Here is a 25,630-nt window from a genome sequence, read left to right on the forward strand (position 1 = left end):
ACATTTCTGGTGGCCGACATGGCGTAAGGATATCAAACAATTTGTGCTTTCATGTGGCATTTGGGCTCAGAACAGCCTCTAGATGTTCACCTACCCCCTGGCATAAGTTGTCCCTTGATTTCATCACAGATCTACCTCCCTGAATCGGCTTCAACACCATACTAGTGGTGGTGGACCTATTTTCCAAAATGACTCATTTCATTCCGTTAAAAGGTTTGCCCTCCGCTTCAATTTTGGCGAAGGAATTCCTAGAACAAATTGTCCGGATACATGGATTTCCCTCTGTCTGGGTCTCAGATCGGGGCAGTCAGTTCATCTCACAGTTTTGGAGAAAATGTTGTCAGCTGGCCCAAATTGACGTAAGACTTTCGACCAGCCACCACCCTCAAACGGATGGTCAAACCGAGAGAACCAACCAAACTTTGGAACAATACATAAGATGCATGTTGCATCAAGCTGAAAACAACTGGAAGGACATTTTATGGATAACCGAGTATGCCTACAATAAGTCTTTGCATTCCAGCACGGGGCAAACTCCATTCTATACAATATATGGAATACATCCACGAACCTCAGAATTCAACACACCTCAACATCTGGAAATGCCTGCCATAAGCAGTCTGCACACAACCATCACCCAAGCCTTCAAAAGAGCAACCGAACATTTAAAACAAGCTAAAGAGAGATACAAGCGATTTGCAGATCAAGATAGGAGCGAAGCTCCGAAATACCATGTTGGAGACAAGGTTTGGTTAGCCTCAAGACATATACCACTAAAAGGAAACCACACATTTAATCCCAGATATTTGGGACCATACACCATCAAGGCCATCATCAATCCTGTGGCAGTAAAACTGGAGCTACGTCCAAACATGCAAATCCACCCCGTATTCCACGTTTCCCTTTTGAAACCAGTACAACCAGGAACTCGGATAACGAAACCGCCAAGACCCATTTTGGTAGATGGTGAACCAGAATTCAAGGTAAAAGACATTATGGACTCAAAGTGGGTCAAATCAAAACTTTTCTATATAGTTGACTGGAAAGTCTACGGTCCCCAAGAAAGATCATGGGAACCAAGTGACTATATTCATGCACCACGCCTAGTAAACCGTTTCCATCGAAACTACCCGACCAAACCCGGACCAGTGGGACAAACCACCTTGGGAGGGGCCTTGGGGGGGGAGTGCTGTCACGGTCCATACCCCCAAACATCAGGTGCAGACCAACATGCCCAGGGCTTTGGGTTCCATGGGGGCCTTAAAGGCCCCAAAGGGTCTCGCAGGGGCCTCCTGGACTCGGTCCTGGCGCCGTTGGCGGCAAGGTTCATACTGCTATCACCAACATGACAAGTTTCAAACCCAGTGAAGCACATGTAAACCAATCTGAAGCAGATGAAGGGACTACTTGCCTAGGGAACTATTTGCTTGGGTGTGGTTGCTGGGACTACTTTTCCTAAAGACTACTTTCTGAAGACTATATAAGCCACGCCCTTTGTACAGAACACACTTCGCGTTATTCTGCACTCCTGCAGTGTAACGTTCACTGTGTCTGCAAACTCTAGGCCAGTCTTCAGCTACGCCCGTCCAGTTGACTTGAGCTACCTGCAAGGAAGAAAGAGAGAAAAAAGAGCAGAACAAGACACTTACCTGATTTTCCATCTCGGTCTTCCTGGAGTCTCTGTTACTGCCAAGCTGCAAGGGAAAGGACAGCAGGTTAGCTGTGCGGACCACTCAAGCTACATCGCTATTCAGCGCAACGCTAATACTTACCAGAAGCCTCCTCAGTCCAGCGGTCCATCGGAGCACCATCACGCGATCACCGCCCATCATCCGATCGCCGCTCCGGAGCTGCCGCATCTGTAGAAACATAAAAGAAGACATCAGGTTAGCCTCGCAGTGGGGAAGGCCTCATTTAGACTTAAAATCTAGCGCAACGCTGCTACTCACCCGGAGACAGCAATTTCTTGCGGAGCCGCAATATATCTTCACGCAAACTCTGTTCTGGAGATTCCACACCTGCAGAATGCAAAGAACAGCAGGTTAGTTGTGCAGAAAACAAAACCATGGGGAAAGACTTTTGCATAGCGCTGGCGCAAAACTTACCTTTGGAAGCCAGCTACCATTCCTGAAAAGGACCTCGCTCCATGTTAAGCACGAGGGGAAACCTATAAGGAAGGGGCACAGGAGTGGATTTTTACAACTTGAACTCTTAAGCAATCCATACCATTGGAAAGAGTCTTACCTATTGAGTCGCAGTTGTTTGGAACTATGCAGGATCAGTGAATTAACTAGATCCTAGAACTACTACGCACCCCTGCATAGAGACGCAGGACGGCGAGCCCGCCTTTCAAAATACAAAGGTGAGACATGCAAGAGGCGGTCACGGGAAGCGGGAGTTGCCCTCGTCCTTATGGTTGGGTAACATTTGATTTAACATTTTTAGGCAAACCTGCTTTCGTGACGAAGTCAAAGGGGGGCACAAGGAACCACTCATCACCAGAACGTCCAGCACCGTTCGGTGCCCCCGTGGAGATCAGGTGAACATAACACATGCTCTCAAATGGTTCTACACAACAGTTCCCCTTTGGTAGGCTTCTCAGGGTCCTCTTCCCCAAGTCTTAAACTTCTCAGGTATTCCAAAACATATTTTACTTTGTCAACATATGCCTTTAACAAATGTCTTTCATGGGGTTATTGTCAGACACGTTCGAGAACGACCACTCTGATTTCTATCCCCACTCCTTATTTAATTATTTTTAATTTTTTTTATTGTGTTTTAGTCAAAAAGACGTTTCACAAATACATAATAAAAGAATCCAAGCAGAAACATAAAACACACACAACGGCAGGAAAAAACAGATAACAAAAGAAGAAAAAATATTTTATTCCCAAAATTAAAACTTTTGACTTATGTTCAGACAGTGTCAGACCTACACTACATTACGTTTCAATTTTATAAAACCTAAGATGTTTAAAAATCTTAAAACCTCCAATACCAGACTAAGTTCGTGCCCAGCGGCCAATCTCTCCCAAAATGAAAGTGATGTAAGCCACTCCACGTCCGCCACAAAACGAGAGAAATGCTGAACTCAAAGACTTTGAATAGCAGTACATTCAATTAATATATGCCTCAAGGATTGGACTTGTTTGGAACTACAAAGGCTACACTCTGGGGTCACCTGGTCCCTTTAATTCCATCCCGGAATCCCCTTATCTCCCCGGTTGGTATGACATTCATCCTAAACCTTCGAAATTCAGTTCTCGACCTGGAGTTAGGGGTCCAGGAAAGGTAGGCCGGAAAAGTGCCTCTCGACTTATCAATGGTAGAATGGGAGGATGCAATGGCTGAAGAACACATTATGTCCACAGTACAGGCCCAATCATGGTCCAACAGTGCCTTCTTCACACTTACTGGATTTACCATTACATTCTCAAATTGCCTATTAATATTAAAAAGAATATTATTCACTATTTCTCACAATTGTGTCAACACTGAAGGTGCCCCCAGCTGTAAATGAAGGGCTAGGTCTTCATACAGAGACTCCCTCTCCACAGCTAATATATGCCTGTAATATAGAATGAGTCTTTAGACCAAGTGGGCCATCAAAGATGTCAAACCCAACTTGTAACACAGACCTGCCATCGGAAGAGATAGAGGGTGATTCAGAGCTCTTTTCCAAATGCGCCCCACTATCCTCACCCAATCTACAGACCAGGAGCGGGGGTCTATCTGCAGACCATATAGAATTTCTGCAATAACTTTTCTCCTATAATAGCAAATCAGAGGGAGTATGGAAAACCTACAATATCGTGTACTCATTCTCTTCATTTGGGAACAGAACTGGTCCGTCAAACGGTCCAGTCTCTCCACGAAGGGTAAGCATAAATCCCAAATATTTGACCTCTGAGACAACTGATATTGATGTTCTATTTAAGTGCAATGCAAATCTTGGCAGACACTTCCCAAGCCGATTGAATTTAACTATGTTTGTTTTAGTGGGATTTATGGTTAATTTATTTTCCTTCGCATATTGACTGAAGGCATTTAGCTGCCTTTTCACTGCCACAGGTGTGTAGTCCAATAGTAATACATTTGGCCTCATTACGAGTCAGGCGTTAAGGGTTTTACGGCGCCGTAAACGGCGCCGACCCTTAACTCCTGATTACAAGGTCCCTTTGCGGGATGGTGATTTTAACGCCTGCTTTTTGCAGGCGTTAAAAACCATGCCGCAAAGGGACCTTGGTGCTAAGTACGGTGCCGCAATTTGCGGCACCGTACTTAGCGCCTTCCCCATTCCCATTATGCCCTATGGGGCAAAAATGGGAATGGGGAAGGGCCATGGCGGAAGGGGGAATTACCACTCCGCCAACCTCGGAATGGGGTGGTAATTGCCCATTCTGCCATGGCGGAGTCGGAAAGTTACCGGCATGGACCATGGTGCTATTAGCACCATGGTCCATCCGCCAGGGTCGTAATGAGGGCCATTGTCTGCATATGCTAGCCAGGATACATTTCAAGCCCCGATTTCTTAGGGCTTGGCAGAACGGATGACGATAAAGCCCTGCCAACATCTGCCAGATATAGATTGAAGAGACAGGGGGCCAATCTGCACCCCTGTCTTACTCCTCTGCCCGTAGGAATGGGCCATGAAAAATGACTCTCACCGTCTAGATGTACCTGGATATGGGAATTACCATGGAGGTGAATCAGCACAGTGAGTAATCCCTGCCCTATACCCCAGTTCAGCAGTTTGCTCCAAAGACGCCCTCGTTTTATTGTATCAAATGCGAGGGAAAGATCCAACCATGCACCATAGAGAGTTGGGCCACCCTTCAGCCATGATTTCCCAAGGGCCAGATTCGTAACCAACCCATTTAAGGAAGTTGAAAGGCCCCTCCTGAGACCTATTTGCTGTCTATGTAGGATGCCCTTTCCTTCCACCCAGGCCTCGAGATCCTTTAGTAAAACGCCTGCAGAAATATTACTGTCAGTGTCCAATAATGCTATTGGCCGGTAGTTAAGGGCAGAAGTCTGGTCCCCTTTTTTATAGATGGGTATCACTATTCCTGTTTCCAACGAGTCTGGGATCACTCTACACTTCAAGATGTTACTAAAGAGATCCCACGGGCTCCTTGCCCACAGTGGGGCATCTGCCCTCATAATAGAATTTTCAGCATACTAGTGGCCTCATCATAGTTATGGAAATGGGCACTCCTCCCGGCAGCTTTAACTTGAACTGGTATGTCCAATAACCACAAAAACTCCTGAAAGCGTTGGGATTGTGACGATCTTTCATCCCCCCTTCTTCTCCTTCCTCCAGAACACAGTGTAATTTCTGGTTCAAAGCTTTCCCATTCCCTATGAATTTCAAAATTCAAGGCCCTGCTTGGTTTACCTTCAATGCTGGGCATAGTAACCTATCCACATCCACAACCTATCCACACCCTCAAAGTAAGGACTAACGTTTCGTGATCGCTGAGTGCGGTCGCTTTCACTTCAAAGCAGATGCAGTTGGTGAGTTAATCACCTGACAAAAAAACAATCAATGATGGACATTTTTAAACCTGCTCTCCTCGCAGAATGTCACCTGGAATGAAAATGTTAGCCCTCTTCAAATTCCATCCTTGTAGGAACTCCAGCCAGATTCTCCCATTCGCTCTAGCATTACACTTAAGACCATGAGCCCTCTCTGGCGTTAAGCAATAGGAATTTAGATCTCCAACTATAATCAGCCCTACTGCCTCCTCTGACGATAATACACTAGCCAGTAACTTTGATAATAAGGACAAAAAGTCACAGAGGTAAGCGCTTGCAGGGTTCAAAACACAGGTTTGTCATACAATAGAGCTGGGCGTTTCCCGACCATGATCGCTACGAAAACGGGCCACCACTGCCAAGATACCTAGTGCATCAGATGGAATCCTTACTAAATCCTGAAATATGGTAAATATTCCTCCTTCCAGGTGGCCCCCATTGGAATGTTAGGCCAGGTTCTCTACCATAGAGAAACCATCTCTTGCAAAGGCACGCAAAAACCACGTCTCCTGAAGGAGGACTATGTCATATGTACCAAAAATATTAAAACCCTGACTATTAGACACAAAACTACTGGAAACCTGTGTATTCCAGCACAACAGTGCTATCATCCCTCATTAATAAGGTGCATCAAGTATTAGACCAAGTTGTAAGAAGATCTGGGAAATAATCTGTGGTAGCATAGATATTACGTTGGACTGAGAAATCTTTTGTGTACCGCCCACTGCGCTACCGGATGGACCTTCTTCCTCTTGAGTATTAAATATACCCAATAATGGTGCTTGCGAGCAGGGCTCAGTAGAGCTTCCTCTTGGTTCACAGTTGCCCCCACCAGGGCTGCACTTGGGAGGCTTAAAAATAATGTGTATCCCATTTTATTAAACTCTTCTCCTGCCGCCCTTAGTGCGTTAAGCCCCAAGTGCGATTTTAGACCAATCTCAACCGCATCTGTTCTTGAGTCAAATGGAGAGCATATGTAACGCTATGTCTAGCGTCGAGAATAAGTAGAGCTCAGGAATGGATCTGGTAATGGACAATACCCTCATCCTGTTTAATGCACACCCACCCTTCCCTCCTGGTTGCTGATACAACCACACTCTGGGCAAACCAAAAGTCTTAGCGTCTAATATACTCACAGCCAACCTCACCGGGGGTGATAGTTGGGTCCCTTGGCCCTCTTGTGGACTCACGGTCAAGGGTAACTGTGGGCTGTCAATAATAGCCACCACGCCATCCGAGACGGCTGGACCTGGCAGGGCCCCTCCCACCAGCTACCCACTCAAGGGCATTCGGGGGGTCTTTCTTTGCATGAAGATTGGGGCCAGTTTAGTTGGGAGCACATCAGGACCATACACTACCACCCTGGATAGATTTAATGAAGGTGTAGCGCCGGTAACAACATTGGTCTTTGTTGAGAAGTCCCTTGTCTCCTGGGGGACATGCAAAGCATGTACATCTTGTGAAACCTCAGGAATCCAAATATTTGGACTTGCTAAATGTTCTTCTTTTCAGTTCCCCGCTCTTAGTCTCCTCACAAAGTTCTGCGTCCCAGAGTTCTTTATTTTTTTAGATTTCAGTTTTTATGGCTTTGGGGCACCTCCTCCCTGGAAGAAATCATCTGTTTTTTGTCTTTTTTTAAAGTTTTCTTTATTCGGTTTGGGAGTCGGGCCAGCTCATCACTATCCTTATCTCCCCCTTTGCGAGCCTTATGTGTATCTTTAGCGAGGCCCTGGTCTGTTTGCAGTGGGATATTCCACCCTCTCTTATTGTTTGAGCGACCCAATTCCGTGATCCCTAAAGGGCTGGGCATGGGAGGCTCCTCCACAATTAAACCAAACCCAGTATTATGTTCCTTGGTCACAATGTTATTACACGGTAGATGTGCAAGCCTTATAAATTCCTCCATTATTGAGCCAGATAAAGGAGTGTCATCAAATTCGTCTTGTACAACACCCCCATCGGTATGCCTCTCAGGTAGGCCCCCATCCTGCCCTACAATTCTGACATTAGGGTCACACACAGCATTTGTTAACAGACACAAAACAGTTTTCATACTGTCCACCAGGCAGCATTCACAGATGATTTGTTTGACTGCCAAGCCAAACATTGTCCCCTATCCCCTTCTTAATAGAGGAATGGAGGCCCACCAAGGCAGTATTGTTGTCTTCAGCATTCTTTATCATTTCCAACAATGAGCTTGGGTTTTGTAGACTTCCCCCCAAGTCCATCAAAGACCTTTACCAGCGAATTCAAAACGAAGAGGAGTGCTTTTAATGTGGGGTCCGGCTGCATCACTGCCTCTGCATCTATTGGCGGCAGCAGAGGGGGATGTAGGTTAGCGGTCGCCGTCTCTCTTAGAGTCGGAGACTCTCTTTGGGCCGAAATGTTACTGGAATCCAGTTGTATGGAACCTGGAGCTTCCATTAGTTCGAAGCACACATGGTCAGGCATTTGGAAATGGTCAGAGAAGCTCGCTGCCAGTTAAGGCACACTGCCCTTCCACGTTTTGTACAGATATGGGCTGTTCATCCAATAACATCTCCGACAAGAGGGCCAAGGGACCCAACTATCACCCCCGGTGAGGTTGGCTGTGAGTATATTAGACGCTAAGACTTTTGGTTTGCCCAGAGTGTGGTTGTATCAGCAACCAGGAGGGAAGGGTGGGTGTGCATTAAACAGGATGAGGGTATTGTCCATTACCAGATCCATTCCTGAGCTCTACTTATTCACAGATGATTTGTTTGACTGCCAAGCCAAACATTGTCCCCTATCCCCTTCTTAATAGAGGAATGGAGGCCCACCAAGGCAGTATTGTTGTCTTCAGCATTCTTTATCATTTCCAACAATGAGCTTGGGTTTTGTAGACTTCCCCCCAAGTCCATCAAAGACCTTTACCAGCGAATTCAAAACGAAGAGGAGTGCTTTTAATGTGGGGTCCGGCTGCATCACTGCCTCTGCATCTATTGGCGGCAGCAGAGGGGGATGTAGGTTAGCGGTCGCCGTCTCTCTTAGAGTCGGAGACTCTCTTTGGGCCGAAATGTTACTGGAATCCAGTTGTATGGAACCTGGAGCTTCCATTAGTTCGAAGCACACATGGTCAGGCATTTGGAAATGGTCAGAGAAGCTCGCTGCCAGTTAAGGCACACTGCCCTTCCACGTTTTGTACAGATATGGGCTGTTCATCCAATAACATCTCCGATCTTGCCAAGATAGCTAAAAATGAATCCTGAGGCAGCACTCCAAGCTCCCCCTCTCTTGTGTCGGATTCTGTTCCCAACCTAAAGTCCTGGGCGGTTGAAAACAAGCTTCAATGGTTCTTTTCATAGAAGACGCTGAAAGTGTATACTCTAAACTATTTTTAAACACCTGGTTCCATATTTAAGATCAGGGTTGACACCTCTGGACCCCGGAAGGTCAGGCATTGTGGAGTTGTAGTTGCTGAGTGGGACTCTATAACTGCGTCTTCCCTCCCAAATGGTGTTAGCCCAGTTAACAGTGGAGGTGAGGACACAGGCCTGACATTCAGTTCGTAGAGAAGATCAGCTTGCATGCCCTTGTATCGTCCCTGCCTGGCATTCAGTTCGTAGAGAAGATCGGCTCGCATGCCCTTGTATCGTCCCTATATACTCCACTTCTCAGATGGTTCATTCTGCGCCCCTTATTCACAGTGTGGTATGATTTACCAAGCAGGAACTAGAATACTTTTATATCCCATGAAAAAAGGCTGCTAAAGGTGGAGGGGCAGGCAAGAATTGCCCAACACCAATATGGCACCTAATAGGGAATAGAACGCAGTCTCGGCGATGGCCTCGGAGAATAAATTATAATAGCGAACCCCCTGCTGCCACTTACCTCTAAAATCTGTACAAGAGGTAAAGTTGCTTGACGGCGGGGAGCAGTCCGCAATCTGTAGAACTCCCGACAGCCTGGGGAGTAAAGGCTTCTCTAGGCTTGTCAGTCATGTCGATAATGAAAGGTATTGGTGGCAGGCTGGATTCTTGAGCTACTGTACAGGTGATGTTGTGGGGGGTGATTTAAAATGAGACGTGCAGGAGGACTCTATCCTGTTGGAGAGGAACGATATCATCTAATGTAACATGGTCCCCTCTAATATGTTGTCCATGAGATTTTATAGGATGATTCTGTCGCTGATATTGTCAGAGGCCACCATGATGTCCAGGGGGATGGGCGCAATTGGTATGTTTCCTTCTACATTCTTTTTTGAGTGCATCCCATATGGATGTTCCCCTCTTTGGTTTGAAATGATGCTGTGATTCAGGCATGATGTTTTGGTTTCCACATGGTCCTGGAGTTAATGGTAAAGAAGCTTCATCAGATTGTTTGCTTTGACGGGTGTTTTGGAGATGGGGTGGTAGCTTGCAGTGTTGAAAGATTCTGATGTGGTTTTCTTAGGGGTGTCATGACGTATATGGTCTGTTTTTTTGGCTTTCGTTTTGCCAATATGTGGGGAATGAATCATCAGAAGATCTGGCTGTGAGGATATGTTCAGAGTTGTTATGGGAGTTTTGTTGGGTGCTGGTTCCATATTGTGGCTGGGTATAGCTGTAGGGTCAGGTGGTCTTGGATTTGCAGGATGTCGTCATTGAACTGGGAGGAGATTGAGTCACAGAAATGATGTGATAGTTCAGTGTGCTGAGATTTTCTTAATTCTTTGATGATTTAGAACAATTGCACTGTGCAGATTCTCTGCAGTATGTGTAATGTGTTTTCATTATTAAATGGTGGTTTCCCCCTGCATATTTTCTTTAACTTACTGTTCTGTTTCTTCTGGTATTTGAAGGTGGTGGTGAATGATCTAGCGGCTTTCTCTTTGGGAACATTGCAGGAGTTTCTTTGGGGCCTGCATATCCAGGGTTGGTGATATCCATTCATGGAGGCAGTGGAATTGTTCTTCTGGTATTCTTGGGTGGTTTTATGAGGCGAGTGTGGTTTGAATGCTTCTAGTTTTATGACACAATTATCTAGCTTGATATGCTTCTATGGTCTGATATTTGTAAATAGAACCTTGGTCCTTTTTGGTAAAGATGTAATTTGGATAAATATTGTGAAGGGAACCATGAGAAGGACTCTCTAGTATAGAGGGAATGTGGTTTTACTGTAGTAAGATTTTCATTGCAGAAATATTCTATCCAGAGTGTGTCCATCTGTGTGAGTGGGCCCTCTCATTAATTGCCTAAACTGGATGGCATCCGGGTTTAATGAAAGGGTTTTGATAGCTGCTTTTTCCTTTTTTTCCTATCATGTTGCCTGTCTTCAATGAGGTCACTTCTGAACCCCTAAAGTTGTCTCTTAATTAAGGGTCATGGGCGAGCATTGTAGATTAGCATGAAAACATGAGTGGGCGTGTGCAAGTTGGTGCCATCTATCAAGAGAGAATTGCAGTCCAAATTGATGTCTGAGATTGATACTTTTGCATTGACAGAGATTTCATGATTCCATCTCACCTCTTGTTGGTGTGGTGTGATGCATCTAATCTTGTAATCGTATGGGATGGCCATTTGTAACACAGCAATGTAGTTGCCTGTCAGGTACGTTTTGGTGGGGAACAGATGATTCATGTTGTCCTTTCTGAGTAAGATGTAGATGTCTGTGTTGGGTTTGTTTATGGCTCCGTCTTTGATAGGGAGGCAGTTAGTTATGTGGTTGCTCTGGGCCAGTTGGTGCATTGTGGAGATTCTACCAGGTTCTTTGATGGCTAGGGCCAAAGTGTTGGGTTTCATGGTGTACATTGAATTTGTCCTTGAAGAGGCTGTGAAGGCTCTCCTAAGGGTTGACGATGTCTTTTTGAAGGTAGGTTTGTGGGGAGTGTGTGGTGATGAATGTAGTGTTCTGTGGTGATGTGAAACAGTGTCGAAATTGCTTCACTGAAGGTTTCTTTGGGTATCTGGTTACTGGTCTGGGGGTTGGCTATTGTGCTACAAGCCTCAGCTGAGTTTCTTTCTTATATGATGTTCGGGAATTGGAATGAACTTCTTGTCTATCGTCATACAGAATTTCCACGTGTCGGCATTATTTGGGCATGATGGAGATGTAAATACTCTTGACTCTTGCTGGTATCCCAAGAGGTATTTTGAGATGCAAGATGAGGGTGGTCTTGAAGGTGGGTTATTGATATCATGGCTGCTGTTTCTTGTGAATTGATTGGTCATTGTCTTGTATGAGTATTACACTACGTCTGCTTTCTCAGTGGGCAGGATTGAGTGATTGAGCCTCTCTGCAGCTCAGGTTTTGTTGTCTTCAAGTCCCTTTGACATAGCGTTGTTTGCCCTGGAGGATATGTGAAATTGTTCTGAAAGTAATCCTTAAAGAAGATGGGTGTGCGACCAGTGGGGTTTGTGCCCTGGAAATCAGCATGAATAAAAACCAATGTATTGCAGAAAGTGCAGTCAACCATGTGCTATTTACAAAGTAGCAACTACCATTGCTCTTCACAGGGCTCACATATTAAAGTGTGCAAGATGAGGAGCAGGTATCACAGAGTGAATAGCAGGGAACAGATATCACAGAGCAAATCACAAGGATCAGATAATAGAGGTCACCTTACCAAAGGGCAAATATATCTGTGTAACTTATAAGATGTTTATATCATAGAGTTATCAGTGGGCACCAAATATCACAGCGCAAATAACAGGCAGCAGATTTCAGAGCGAAGTTGCCCATTTTTATATAGGAAAAAATATCAGAATCTGGAATAGCCAGTACAAATATCACAGAGGACCTTACCAGGGAACAAGTGTTTCTGCTGAATTATTCTGGCCTTTTCGTGGAGCGAACACAAGACTGAACTTTAGAAAGAAGTACATAATATAAAGTGATCTGGGGGAAAACTGGGGGAAGCAAATATCATTGTGAACCCGATTTAGGAGCAATTATTACTGTTGACTCTACCTGCAAGAAGCAGGTATCACACAGGACATGGAAGAGAGGAAATACATGATATGGATAGCAGGGAGATAATATAACTGCAGACTCTGCTAAGGAGCAAATAGCACAACAGACCCAACTAATTTAGCACAAACAACTTTACAAGCAAAGCCGGTTATAAAAGCATGGTGAAAATAGTCAACATACAAACAAAAAAATACAAGAATCCATATAACATACAAAGATCTCTAGTCGCGTAGATGCCCTGCGTCAAGAAGCCACAGTGTTGTAGCGTGATTGCTGCCTATGCCATCCAACTAATTCAGAATGAATATCCTATTGACTCTGGTAATCTTCCGTGGAGCATAGCCTTGACTGACAAAGGCATAGATGATTAGAATTGATACAGGTGCAGATATGTCTGTGGGATATAGGCCTTCTAATACCCTGCAATATGTGTCAAAATCATTTTCTATGCAATTGATCAATCCACAAATCTGAATAGTCAGACTCAAGACTACCATTAAACTGAAAGCAGGACTATGCACCACAATGCGGACAGAGTCATGATGGTCCAAGATGCGCATCGACATCAAAATCATGGGGATAGGCAGGCGATGATGAAGTTATGATGCGGTTGAGGCAGAAATCAGAAAGAATTTCAGACAGACGTCTACAGTAATGGAATGGAGTTTTCAATATGCATCACCTGCCCATTGCTTCTCATACAAACAGCAAACCTTCTCAAGACGCCTTCCAAAAATCTAGTGACTCAGATCACAGCCCTGAATGACTACTTTTGCTCGCTCAGGCTTTAAATTACACCTGTGGAGCTACAAATGCACGTCACTCTGAGGCACACTTACTATACCCCCACTCACACAGTGACTGCTTCTATTTGACTTACAATTAGGTGGGAATGGTTGAAACACTTTTACCACTTTGTAAATTAACATGCAATCCCTTTTAGCTTTAATGGTGGAATGTATTTGTTTGTTTGTTTATTATTTATAATGCGCGAGCGTACCCGAGGGTATCAGGGCGCAGCCTTTACAAGAATTTGCGAAGCTTAGTTACAGGTCATAGGGTATACAGAGAGAAAATATGGTACAGAGAAAATATGGTACAATTATATTATATACATTTCAACAATGAGGTACTTAATATTTACATTTTTACATTTTTATTTCGAGTACGTAGTTCGTTCTACCTTATCATCAAGAAGTTATGGTATCCTATAAAGAGAGCATAGGGATAATGTTGTCCGGATATTTAGTCGAAAGTCATTTCGCCGAAAGACATTTGGTCGACGTAATTTCGTCGAAAACCAAATGGTCGAATTTTTTTTTTAATTATATATATAATTTTTAGGTTGTAGTTTAGGGTAAAAAAGGGTTTTTTAGAAAAAAAAGAGGGTTGGGGGGGACCCCCCCAAAAAAAAAAATAGTGAAAATAAAAAATAAAAAAAATTCGACCATTTGGTTTTCGACCAAATGGTTTCGACCAAATGTCCTGTCGACAATTTTTTTTCGACCAAATGTCTGGCAACCGGGGATAATGACCTAATATGAAAGATGAGATACAGAGATTGTGTACAAGATTAATGGCTTGGATGGTCAATTCATAAATCTTGCTCAAGAGCATCAGGCATGGGATGGAAGATTGAGAAAGTACGAGCATGAATATCAGGATGGGTGTATTGGGAAGATATCCAAATGCAAATTAGATACATGAAGGGGGCATATAAAATCTAAACCTAAAGTTGTTTGTTGGTGTTTCGTGAGAGTTAGATAGTAATCAAGATACTTGAGAGTTGATATGGGAATGCCATCCAGCAGTCTACTCTCCAGATGTATTGGATTACAACTCCCACCAGCCCTGGCAAGCATAGTCAATGGTGAGGGATCATGGGAGTTGTAGCCCAAAACCTCTGGTGAGCCAAAGCTATGCTTTGTTACTGAGAGTTGCAAACAGGGGGTGATAATGAAATGTGGCTCTCTTTCTTCTTGGCCCTAGAACAGTTAGAATAATTTACAGATGCATGTGGCTAGCTCTGTTGCTTTCTGGGGATTAAGTTACGAGATCTTTAATGCGAAGGATATCGGCAGGTGCTAAGCTATGGCTAGGCCTTTTTTCCAAGAAAGAAAAAGAGCTTTTGCATGTAAGCAATTAAACATTTTATGGGAAAGAAATATTCAAATATAGGATTTGAGAGTAAAATGTTCACAGGGATCAATGGGGAAAGGGCAGAGCGTTTTCCCAGGCGAGCTATGCACTTAAATGCACTTTGATTCAGTGGGTCCTCAGGTCCTTCCTCAACTATCAAAGGCATGTGGAAAGTCTGACTTGGAGGCATCGTAATTCCATATCAATGGGGCATAGATTACATACCTGTGTCTTCTTTTTTTCCAGTGTAACGTTCCCAACTTCAAGTGGTTTTGGAAGTGGCAATGTTCTGCGAGGTGATGGGTACTTGGAACAGATATTCATTCATTCATTGGTATGCCCAAACATTTCTTCTATCTCTTAGTACAAATGTTAGTTTCTAAAATACCTTCAATATACCATTAGGAAAGACATGTTACTGTGGCAGTAACTCTTTTTACGTTCATGTGATGATTTTTCATCTTCAATGCTAGAAATTGAGTAGTCTTCATACGTACCACCACAGATCTCGTCCGTTTCATCATCAATGCATTCTCCATCGTCGCACTCGCAGTATTTACCATAGATGAGTCCATTCCCTTCAGAATTTTCACACTTACATCTCCCACAGTAGCAAGTGCCTGTAAACAGGGGAAGGTGGAATGTTATTGCATGTCATATAGGTCACGACAAGAGAGTAGCATGTATTTACAAGAAGTTAAGAATTATTGCAACATTCAACCATTTATGTCCATAAACAATTTATTTCGTTTTAGGCTGGTGAGAGTACATTGACGTTCATGGACGGATAGGCCGCTTGGCTGGTGAGGGAACACTTTCTCTCGCGGGATACCAAAATCATGTGAGGTCAGAGGTAAGGCATGAGCCAATGCTGGCTTCAGCAAATTGAGGGCCTCAGTGTCACCCGCAGGCGTTCCGCTTGGCGGCTTCTCCCGCGTTGGAAATTAGGACACAGGTATGCAGGGCACTAGTCCCTCCTTTGTGTCCATCACGCTTCCTCCTCACGACGCGGGGCCGCTGGGAGTATAATTACCTTCCCGGCCCAGCGGTCCCTGCGTTGCAACTGTCCAGTGGAAGCCCTCGTTGCTTCCTGGTTCTTCGCTCCTACCCCGTTTCAGCTTCCGTCTACTCTGCTCTGCTCTGCTCTGCTCTCGCGCCCCTTCACGGCGTACGTTTTTTCTCTTTTCTCTCTCTCCTCCAGTTTTCCCTGTAGTCACCGTGCCTCGGCGACTTTTGTTTCAGTTCTCTGCGGTTCCGTCCTCGCGGATAGGCTCCGCCCCTTTTTTCCTTCGTTCCTCTGCTTTCTCTCTGGACTGCCTTGCCGGTGCCTTGCCGGTGTTTTTTTTCCTGACCTCCTCCCATTCCTGGTCCTCGCCCCGCTAGTTGCTTGGCTGGCAGGGGTTTCGGGGATTCTTCCACTCAGTAGGACCCTCCTGCTGCTTTGCTGTTCCTGCAACCAACACGGATCCTGCTTATTACTTTCTCCTGCTCACCTGCACGGCCACGTACAATACTACCTTGCTGACAACCTGAGGAGTCCCAGGGTTTTTTCCCCATCAGGGGTTTTTTCCCCTATTTTCGGCTTAGTCCCGGAAGGGAGGTCCCCGGCCAGCTGTTCCCAGCAGCAGTCAAGGTGGCCTCCCTCCGTGACAAGCAGGCACTTCGAAAAAAGGAGAAGGACTATCTTACTCGACGGCGGCTACAGGATCCCAGCAGTAATTCCGGCAGTTCAGGTGAGGAGAGCTGGACAGAAGGGGGAGAAAAGGGAAATCAGGCACCTAAACCATCACAGATTGCAACGCCAGTAAAGACACGATGTCCGCTGAGGGACAAGTGCAAGAGCTTTGGAAGGCGATCCAAGCTATGTCTCAAGAACTCCAGGGAGTCAAGGCGGAGAACGCCCTCCTTAGACAAATGGTTTCCGCCAGGGAACCCCCTCCTCCAGAACTACCACCTACGATACTATCCTCGGGAAAGTTTGACGGTGCCCCCAAGAAGGTGAAGGAATTCCTAGAGGCATGTACTGTCTACTTTACTTTCCGACCCCGCACTTTCTCTACGGATCAAGCTAAAGTCGGCTTCCTAATCTCGAATATGACCGGCAATGCTTTGACTTGGGCTACTCCCCTAGTCATAAGCAACAATGCCATACTTCAAGACTACTCAGCATTTCAGAATTCTCTGAGACAGACATTCGAACGCCCAGAATTATCATTCACTGCTTCTGAAGAATTGTTGGACGTCAAGCAGGGTTCCTTGGATGTCCTGTCATACATTTCGGCCTTTAAGACAGTAGCTTCTGGCGCTGGCTGGCCAGAACCTGCACAGTATGCCATTTTCAGGAGGGGTCTCAAAGAGGAAATTAAGGACGAGTTAGCCAGGTCTACTCGCTCGCCTACTTTTTCGGACCTACTAACGGCTGTACTGCATATCGAGTATCGTCTACAAGAAAGGAAGACAGAAAGACGCAGACAACGTGGCTCAGGATTCCCCCTGGATGTTCGGGCATGCTCTCCCCCTCGTCGCTCTTCCACTGCCGCGTCAGAAGAACCCATGCAGATAGGTGCCACAAGAGCACCTTTGACTGCTGCCGAAAGACGGCGAAGAAGGGAAAAGGGACTTTGTGCCTATTGTGGGTCAGACCAACACCTTCTTAAGGATTGTTCTGAATTGCCTAGCAAGAGGCAGGGAAACGAGCACCCTCGGCATCAATAGGGACTAGTGTCCGGGGGTTTCCAGTTCTCTCTACTCGTCCCTATGTTTCGCTTACAGTTTCTTCTTCTGAACCCAAGGAAGATACCAGACTCATGGTAGTTACTGCCACTCTTACGGTAAAAGGCGAGAAGGTGGAGACTCTCGCGTTACTGGACTGCGGAGCAGCCGGCAACTTTGTTGATACCCTGTGGGCAGACCAGGTCGGTCTACGCAGGATACCCCGGAAGGAAGGACAGAAGATAGAAGGAGTCGACGGCTCTCCCTTATCATCCGGACTCATCACCCATACCACTGAAGATCTGTCCTTAACAGTTTTTCATCATTCAGAAGTGGTAAGATTCGACATTATCCGGGCTGCACATTTCCCAATCATACTGGGAATCACATGGCTTCGCAAACACAATCCCCAGATCGATTGGACTAAGAACCAGCTGAGCTTTGGTTCTTCATACTGCACCGAACATTGTCTTTCTCCGAAGAGCCAGAAGGGCCCTGAATCCGTTACGGCCTATACCTCGGACTGTGTGAGAGTGTTTGCATTGCCCAACTATTGTTCAGAATACTCTGAGGTGTTCCGGGAGAACCTTCACTCCATACTGCCACCTCACCGGCCCGAAGACTGTACTATAGATCTGGTACCCAATGCCCTAGTTCCCTTTGGCAGAATGTTCTCCCTTACTCTGGCCGAGAAACTTGTGTTACGACACTATCTGGACACTAATATGAAGAACGGGTTGATTCAGCCTTCAAAATCCCCAGCAGGGGCTCCTCTGTTTTTCATAAAAAAAAGAGACTCTACTGATCTGAGACCCTGTATCGATTACAGAGGTCTCAACAAGGTGACGATCCGTGATCGTTATCCTATGCCACTTATCTCCGACATCATCGAGGCGGTACAAGGGGCCAGAATATTTACAAAACTTGACCTCAGAAACGCTTATCATCTGCTCAGAATCTCCCAGGGTGACGAATGGAAGACGGCATTCCGCACTCCATTCGGTCTATATGAGTATAAGGTGATGCCATTCGGGCTAGTTAACGCCCCGGCTGTGTTCCAAAGATTTATGGACAGAATGTTTTCTGACATGCTCTCTACTTCCGTCATCATCTATTTGGATGATATCCTTATCTACTCCTCCAACCTACAAGAACATATCGGGCATGTCACTCAAGTCCTGGAACGTCTACAAAAGAACGAGCTGTTAGTGAAGGCTGAGAAGTGTAAATTCGCGGTCCCTTCCGTGCAGTATCTGGGCTATCAGCTGTCCGAAGAGGGTATAGATATGGATCAGAGGAAGGTTCAGGCCATCCTCGAATGGCCCGCACCCACATCTGTCCGGGAGGTGCAAAGGTTTCTGGGACTTTCCAATTATTACAGAAGATTCATCCCCAACTTCTCTGAAGTAGTATATCCCATCACTCGCCTACTCAAGAAAGAGGCCTCTCCGTTCTACTGGTCGCCCGATACCGAAAACAGTTTCAGACTACTCAAACATCTTTTCTGCTCGGCTCCGATCCTCCACCACCCAGATCAGACTTTGCCCTTCATCCTGGAGACTGACGCTTCTGCAATCGCGATTGGAGCGGTTCTACTTCAGACTGTCAACGGTGTGGAGCATCCAGTAGCCTACTTATCCAAGACTCTCTCACCTAGCCAATTGAATTATTCGGTCCTAGAAAAGGAGTTGTTGGCTATGAAATTGGCTTGTGACGAATGGCGCCATTTACTCATGGGGGCCAGGCATCCATTCCTCATCAGGACTGACCACAAAAACCTGAAAGCCCTCCAAGAAATGGAGTGCTCAAATTCCAGGCAAGCTCGTTGGGCCTATCTTTTCTCACAATATGATTTTCAGATCTCTTACATTCCCGGTTCGCTTAACCGTCTGGCAGACGCTCTATCTCGCAAGGACTCCAGCAAGGAAAGGGCTTCACTAGACACTGAACCCATGTTTCATCACAATCGGATATTGGCCCAGGTCAGTACTTTCCTACAAGGGGTTAAGACCGCCGTGAGTCAAGAGCTTCCTCGAATTGCGTTGCACCCCACTTCTCCTTATCAAGAGAAAGACGGCTGGCTGTTCTTCAAGAAACGTCTATACATTCCGGAAGGCCCGCTGCGGAAGAAGATTCTGGATTGGTGTCACACATCCCGCCTTGCGGGTCATCGCGGGGGAATCAACACTCTGGAGCTCATCTCGAGAACCTTTTCCTGGCCCACCGTGAGGAGAGACACCCTAGACTTTGTGAAGACCTGTCCTATTTGTGCCCGATCAAAATATCCGACGGGGAAACCGTTGGGATTACTTACCCAAGTTGAAATGCCTACTCGCCCTTGGGGGTTGGTTTCTACGGATTTCATTGTAGACCTCCCGGAATCTGGATCATGTACCTGCATCATGGTCACGGTAGATGCTTTCTCCAAGATGGCACACTTCTCCCCTCTTTCTGGGGTTCCCACAGCCACCAAAATGGCTGAAGTGTTTGCACGAGACATTTTCAGGCTACACGGTCTACCCGACAAGATCATCTCGGACCGGGGAAGCCAATACACTTCGAGATTCTGGACAGCCCTGTGTACCCGTTTAGGAATTGAGAGAGCACTCTCTTCGGGTTTTCATCCCCAGTCCAACGGGATGACGGAACGACTTAATGCCACTCTCGAACTATATCTGAGATGTTACGTCACTCAACACCAGGAGAATTGGGTTTCCCTACTCCCTACTGCAGAATTCTCGTATAACAATGCCAAACACTCTGCCATAGGTCTTTCACCTTTCTTTTGTACCTATGGGGTTCACCCTAAGTCCTTTCTCCCTGAAATTCCCAGTTTCACCAATTCCCCGACGGCCGAAGAGGTGTTAGATCAGATCACGGATGCCCATGACACAGCATTACAGAGTTTGGAGAACAGCAGGAGACGATCTAAGATGGGAGTGGATAAACATCGCAAAGAATGTCCGGACTGGAAGCCAGGCGACAAGGTGTGGCTGTCCACCCGATTTCTACCCAAATGGACAAGACCCTCTAAACTGTCCCCTCGTTATCTGGGTCCTTTTCCCATTCTTCTCAAAATCAATCCTGTGGCTTACCGTCTTCGGCTGCCGCCTTCTCTAAGTCGCATTCACCCAGTCTTTCATTCCTCTCTCCTTAAAGACTTCTATTTCGATTCCCATCACAGACCAGTGCCCAGACTTGCTCCATCACAGACCCCCACTCAAGCAGAATATGAAGTCTCCAACATTAGGGACTCTAGGTTCTATCGAGGCAGGTTGGAATACCTTTTGTCCTGGAAGGGTTATCCGGAGTCGGAGGACTCTTGGGAACCGGCTTCTCAGGTGCATGCGCCTCGTTTGCTTGCTAGATTTCACCGCCTGCACCCAGGGAAGCCGGGGGTGATACGGTCTGGAAGGGGGCATACTGTCACCCGCAGGCGTTCCGCTTGGCGGCTTCTCCCGCGTTGGAAATTAGGACACAGGTATGCAGGGCACTAGTCCCTCCTTTGTGTCCATCACGCTTCCTCCTCACGACGCGGGGCCGCTGGGAGTATAATTACCTTCCCGGCCCAGCGGTCCCTGCGTTGCAACTGTCCAGTGGAAGCCCTCGTTGCTTCCTGGTTCTTCGCTCCTACCCCGTTTCAGCTTCCGTCTACTCTGCTCTGCTCTGCTCTGCTCTCGCGCCCCTTCACGGCGTACGTTTTTTCTCTTTTCTCTCTCTCCTCCAGTTTTCCCTGTAGTCACCGTGCCTCGGCGACTTTTGTTTCAGTTCTCTGCGGTTCCGTCCTCGCGGATAGGCTCCGCCCCTTTTTTCCTTCGTTCCTCTGCTTTCTCTCTGGACTGCCTTGCCGGTGCCTTGCCGGTGTTTTTTTTCCTGACCTCCTCCCATTCCTGGTCCTCGCCCCGCTAGTTGCTTGGCTGGCAGGGGTTTCGGGGATTCTTCCACTCAGTAGGACCCTCCTGCTGCTTTGCTGTTCCTGCAACCAACACGGATCCTGCTTATTACTTTCTCCTGCTCACCTGCACGGCCACGTACAATACTACCTTGCTGACAACCTGAGGAGTCCCAGGGTTTTTTCCCCATCAGGGGTTTTTTCCCCTATTTTCGGCTTAGTCCCGGAAGGGAGGTCCCCGGCCAGCTGTTCCCAGCAGCAGTCAAGGTGGCCTCCCTCCGTGACAAGCAGGCACTTCGAAAAAAGGAGAAGGACTATCTTACTCGACGGCGGCTACAGGATCCCAGCAGTAATTCCGGCAGTTCAGGTGAGGAGAGCTGGACAGAAGGGGGAGAAAAGGGAAATCAGGCACCTAAACCATCACACTCAGTTAGGGTTCGACGACGGGAATTGCCACGGCAACCGGCCAAGGGTTTTAACACTAATAATGTGTTTTTCCCAAAAAAGAAAATATTCCCTTTGAATGATGATTGAACACGGCTGTCCACCCCTTCATCAAAGAGCAGGTTTTTCATACCAAATATATCCGCCATGGATGCTTGACAGGAGCTCGGAATGAGTCCCCTGTCACTGTCTATGGCAGCCATTCGGAAGGTGGTTACATGCAGGCAAAGAATGCATGGTGAGGGGCAGCCAGGTAAGTGAGGGTTGCAGGGATAGGGGTGGAGAGGTCAAGAGTGGGCTTGTGGGTTGGGAAGTTTGTGTCAGGAAGAGCCGGGAATGCAGTATGTTACTGTTTGGCCACGCCGAGTGTTGGAGGAAGCCGACTGGCTGTCTCGCCTGTGCCTGGTGCTATTATTCTTTAAAATCAACAAGTCTTCGCTCAATCTAACAAATGTAACAGAACATGGAGAGTTGTTTCCATAATTCTGTAGGAAGAAACCGGGTAAGAGTGAACCAATGTGAGGTTACGCATAATGGCTGCATGCTAGATCAAGAGGCCACCACGTGTGTAACTAGCATCGGTGGTTCTGATGCAGGGGCACTGATACCAATAACCTGGGTGAGCTGGGAGTGGGCCTGTTCTAGTAATGTAGCAATGCATGACAAGCGCGTGCATATCTCTCTGTTATTTGTCTGTGGACAGCATACAGAAAAACAGACACACTGGTCCCGGCCTGGCCAAGATCGTAAAACATGTTACTTAAAATCACACATTGTCAATTCTCTGACCTCAGACAGATAGGCTGCGGCCAGTCAGTATTCTTTGAAATGCAGCACTTGGCACTATGTGAAGGCAACAATACTGTCGCTGCCGGTTCGTGACCTGCACCCAGGTAACTTCTGCAGATTGTACACGCACTTTACATTAGGTCAACTGCAGTGTGCATGCATGTGTGGGGCGTTGCTGGGGGCACAGAGTGTTGGGGTGCTGAGTCAGAGTGTCAGTTCGGAGAGGTTCGTGGAGGGGAGAGTTTAGGGGCTAGCCACATGTGATCATGATTACTGTGTGGGTTTAATGTGATTCATGTGATAACAATATTATTAATAATACAAATAAAAATAACTGTTCCACATTAGAGGTGCCTGTCTGCACTGTGACCCTGATACTGTATGTGACATATTATTATTTGGCTCTCTTGGTGTCCCCCTCAGTGCGGCACACAGTAACTGCAGGTGCTGCTCTGACCCTCACATTGTCTTCTAGGTGTATTGGCTCACCCTCGTAGTCCCCACTCATCACAGCACTGACCCTCACATTTGCCTCCAAGTACAGCACGCCGCATGCCACCAATGCTGCTCCCGAGTAGTAGTTTATTTATCAAGCGCAAAAGCAATTGACAGAGGAACTAGTTTCAAGGTGCTAAGTTTTCAAACGAAATACTAACAACAGACAGTATACATAACATAGAACAGCAATGTGAAGCCACACATTACCACACAAGACCCTCATACTTTCTCCTCACGGCAGAACTGGCCCTCTTAGGGTCCCTTTCCTGCAGCACTGAATCTCCCTTTGGTCCATTAGTGCAGCACACAGTATGTGACAGACTCTACTCTGATCCTCACAGCATACATGATCAGTGCAGCGGTGACCCTCACACAATGGGTGACTGCAACACAATTACATCAGGCCAACTGCACTGTGCATGCATGTGTGGGACGTTGCTGGCGGTGTAGAGTGTTTGGGTGGTGGAGTGAGTGTCAGTTTGGAGAGGTTTGTGGAGGGCGGAGTCGTGGGGCTAGCCACATGTGATCATGATTACTTTGTGAGTTTAATGTAATAATTATAATATTTATACAAATCATCATCATCATCAGCAGCAGCTTTATTCGGTATACAACAATAAAACCAATAACACAACACAATCAATTTAGCAATTCTAAACATCAGTGACACTATTAAAACAACACAAACAAGCAATACGTAAGCACTAAATGCAGAAAGAAGATTTTGCACTAAAATACAAGGTACGAATTCACACGACAACGTTAAAATATATACCTCCTAGTACAAAATAACCAGATCTGATTCAATACATTCCCAGGACTCAAACGTATACCAATTGTTGCAAAGAGAAATGTTTAGTCAGTCGGGATCTCCTGATCCAGGCACGGTGTATATATTCAGTTGTAAAATTGACAACTTTCAACTCACTAGCGGTGCCTTGCCAATATCTCATAAACCCAGCCACCCTCAGTGTATTCATCCTATACTTAATATAGAGTGCTCTTGGGAAGGGTGATAGGATTCTGTCAGGGCACTCATCAAATCCTAACTCTGGCTTATTATGTAGATAATGCCTGCCCATACTCAATTGTAGGCCAACGTTCCCCATATTCGTTCTTGATAGTATTACAGACACCGTTTTGATTATATTTATTTATGCTATTGATATTAAAACGATTTAACCAAAGGTCACCAAGACTAAGAGCATTTAACCATTGTTTAATATGCTTGAACCATGGTAAGGCTTGGCCACCCTCTAATGATAGAATATGCAAAAGGCTTCCCTACACTTCAGAAGCCCAGGTGTTCTCCAGATCCTGGCCCAATATACCAACGGCTTCATCGTACTAAGGACCTTTATTGGTCTCAGATCACACTCCATATGGATCAACGCATTAGGGGCGCTAACACAGAGCAGGAATAGAGATTTAAGGAACTTGTTTTCTAATATTGCTAGCATCCGGAAGTCAGCATACCCCCAGAGCTCCACTCCATAGAGGGCCGAAGTTGTAGCTTGCCGTTAATAAACCTGTGGGGCTGGGGATATAGCCCTCCCCCTCCATGGCATGCTGGAAACTTCCTAATACCACCACTATTTTTATCGAGCGCAGCACATGCCTTAATCACCTGCCCGGTCCATAGGCCATGTTCAGTAAATCTAATGCCTAGATAGTCATAGAAGGTGGATATCCGTGAACATTTAGAATTTAAAAAAGCGAATGGAGAAATTACCACATTTTTTGACTGAAAAACGAAAACACTTTTTTGCTTTTTCTGCTTTCTTTTTTAATAATATGGGAGTAGAACCCCATGGCCACCCTCAGCCCCCCCTCCTTAACGTATACCCTTACTCCACTGCCAACTTATTATTTACATACATATACAAATGTACCTACCATTTTCGGTTAAAAATAATTCAGTCATTTCTCCTTTGGTTTTTTTGTATTTGTTTTTTCCTATGGATTCGGTAGAAAGTAACTTGTTCCAATCTATAACTGCCTATTTCAATGTTCATTTTATGGCGTTTTGATACTCTTGGTCTAAATACCATCAACTTTGTCTTTTCTTTGTTTAGTTCCAGCCTCAGTGTGTTACATTTGCCAATAAATCCATCTAGACTACACCTTATTCCGATGGGCGTAGTTACAAGTATAATGGCATCGTTGGATAAAAACAAAGCAGGTATTCCTTCCTGGCCTATCTTAAGGGGATCTAAGCAATGGGCTACCAACTTGCCAATAACCTTATTAATATAGATGCTGAATTAAAGTGGGGTAAGGACGCATCCTTGCCTCATGCCTTTTTCTACATCAATAGTACATACCCGTGGTCTTCCTTCGAAGTCCCCAACATACAACTGCCTTGTTGTCTGTGAACAGATTCCGTATAATAGCAAATAGGTGGCCTGTTATTCCCTCATTGACCAAAACTTGCCATACAAGATTCCTTGGCACGCTATCAAACGTGGTTTTTAAATCTAAAAAGATTGCATAGTTCTTACTTTTATTGAGAATTGTATATTTCTGTACAATTAGGTGAAGTCGCAAACTTTTATCATTGGTGCTAACACCCGACTGAAAACCGGCTTCTAGATGGTTAATGATCCCTTCTGTATCGACCCAACTCTGAAGATCTTTAAATATAGCTTTGGCAACAATTTTAAACGAAGCATCTAACAGTGAAATTGGGTGACATTTCCAGGGCTT

General features: G+C 45.8%; 1 protein-coding gene across 1 annotated transcript in view; it reads right to left on the bottom strand.

Moving 5' to 3' along the window:
* ITGBL1 (integrin subunit beta like 1) overlaps positions 1 to 25,630 on the bottom strand; it is a 1,421,787-nt gene that overhangs the window by 659,162 nt on the left and 736,995 nt on the right. The window contains exon 4 of the mRNA XM_069637000.1: positions 15,087 to 15,209. Within this exon, the coding sequence (XP_069493101.1) occupies positions 15,087 to 15,209 (123 nt within the window). The remainder of the gene's footprint in view (positions 1 to 15,086; positions 15,210 to 25,630) is intronic.

The sequence above is a fragment of the Ambystoma mexicanum genome, chromosome 7p (assembly GCF_040938575.1).
Source record: "Ambystoma mexicanum isolate Mex_15411 chromosome 7p, UKY_AmexF1_1, whole genome shotgun sequence".
Lineage (NCBI taxonomy): Eukaryota > Metazoa > Chordata > Amphibia > Caudata > Ambystomatidae > Ambystoma > Ambystoma mexicanum.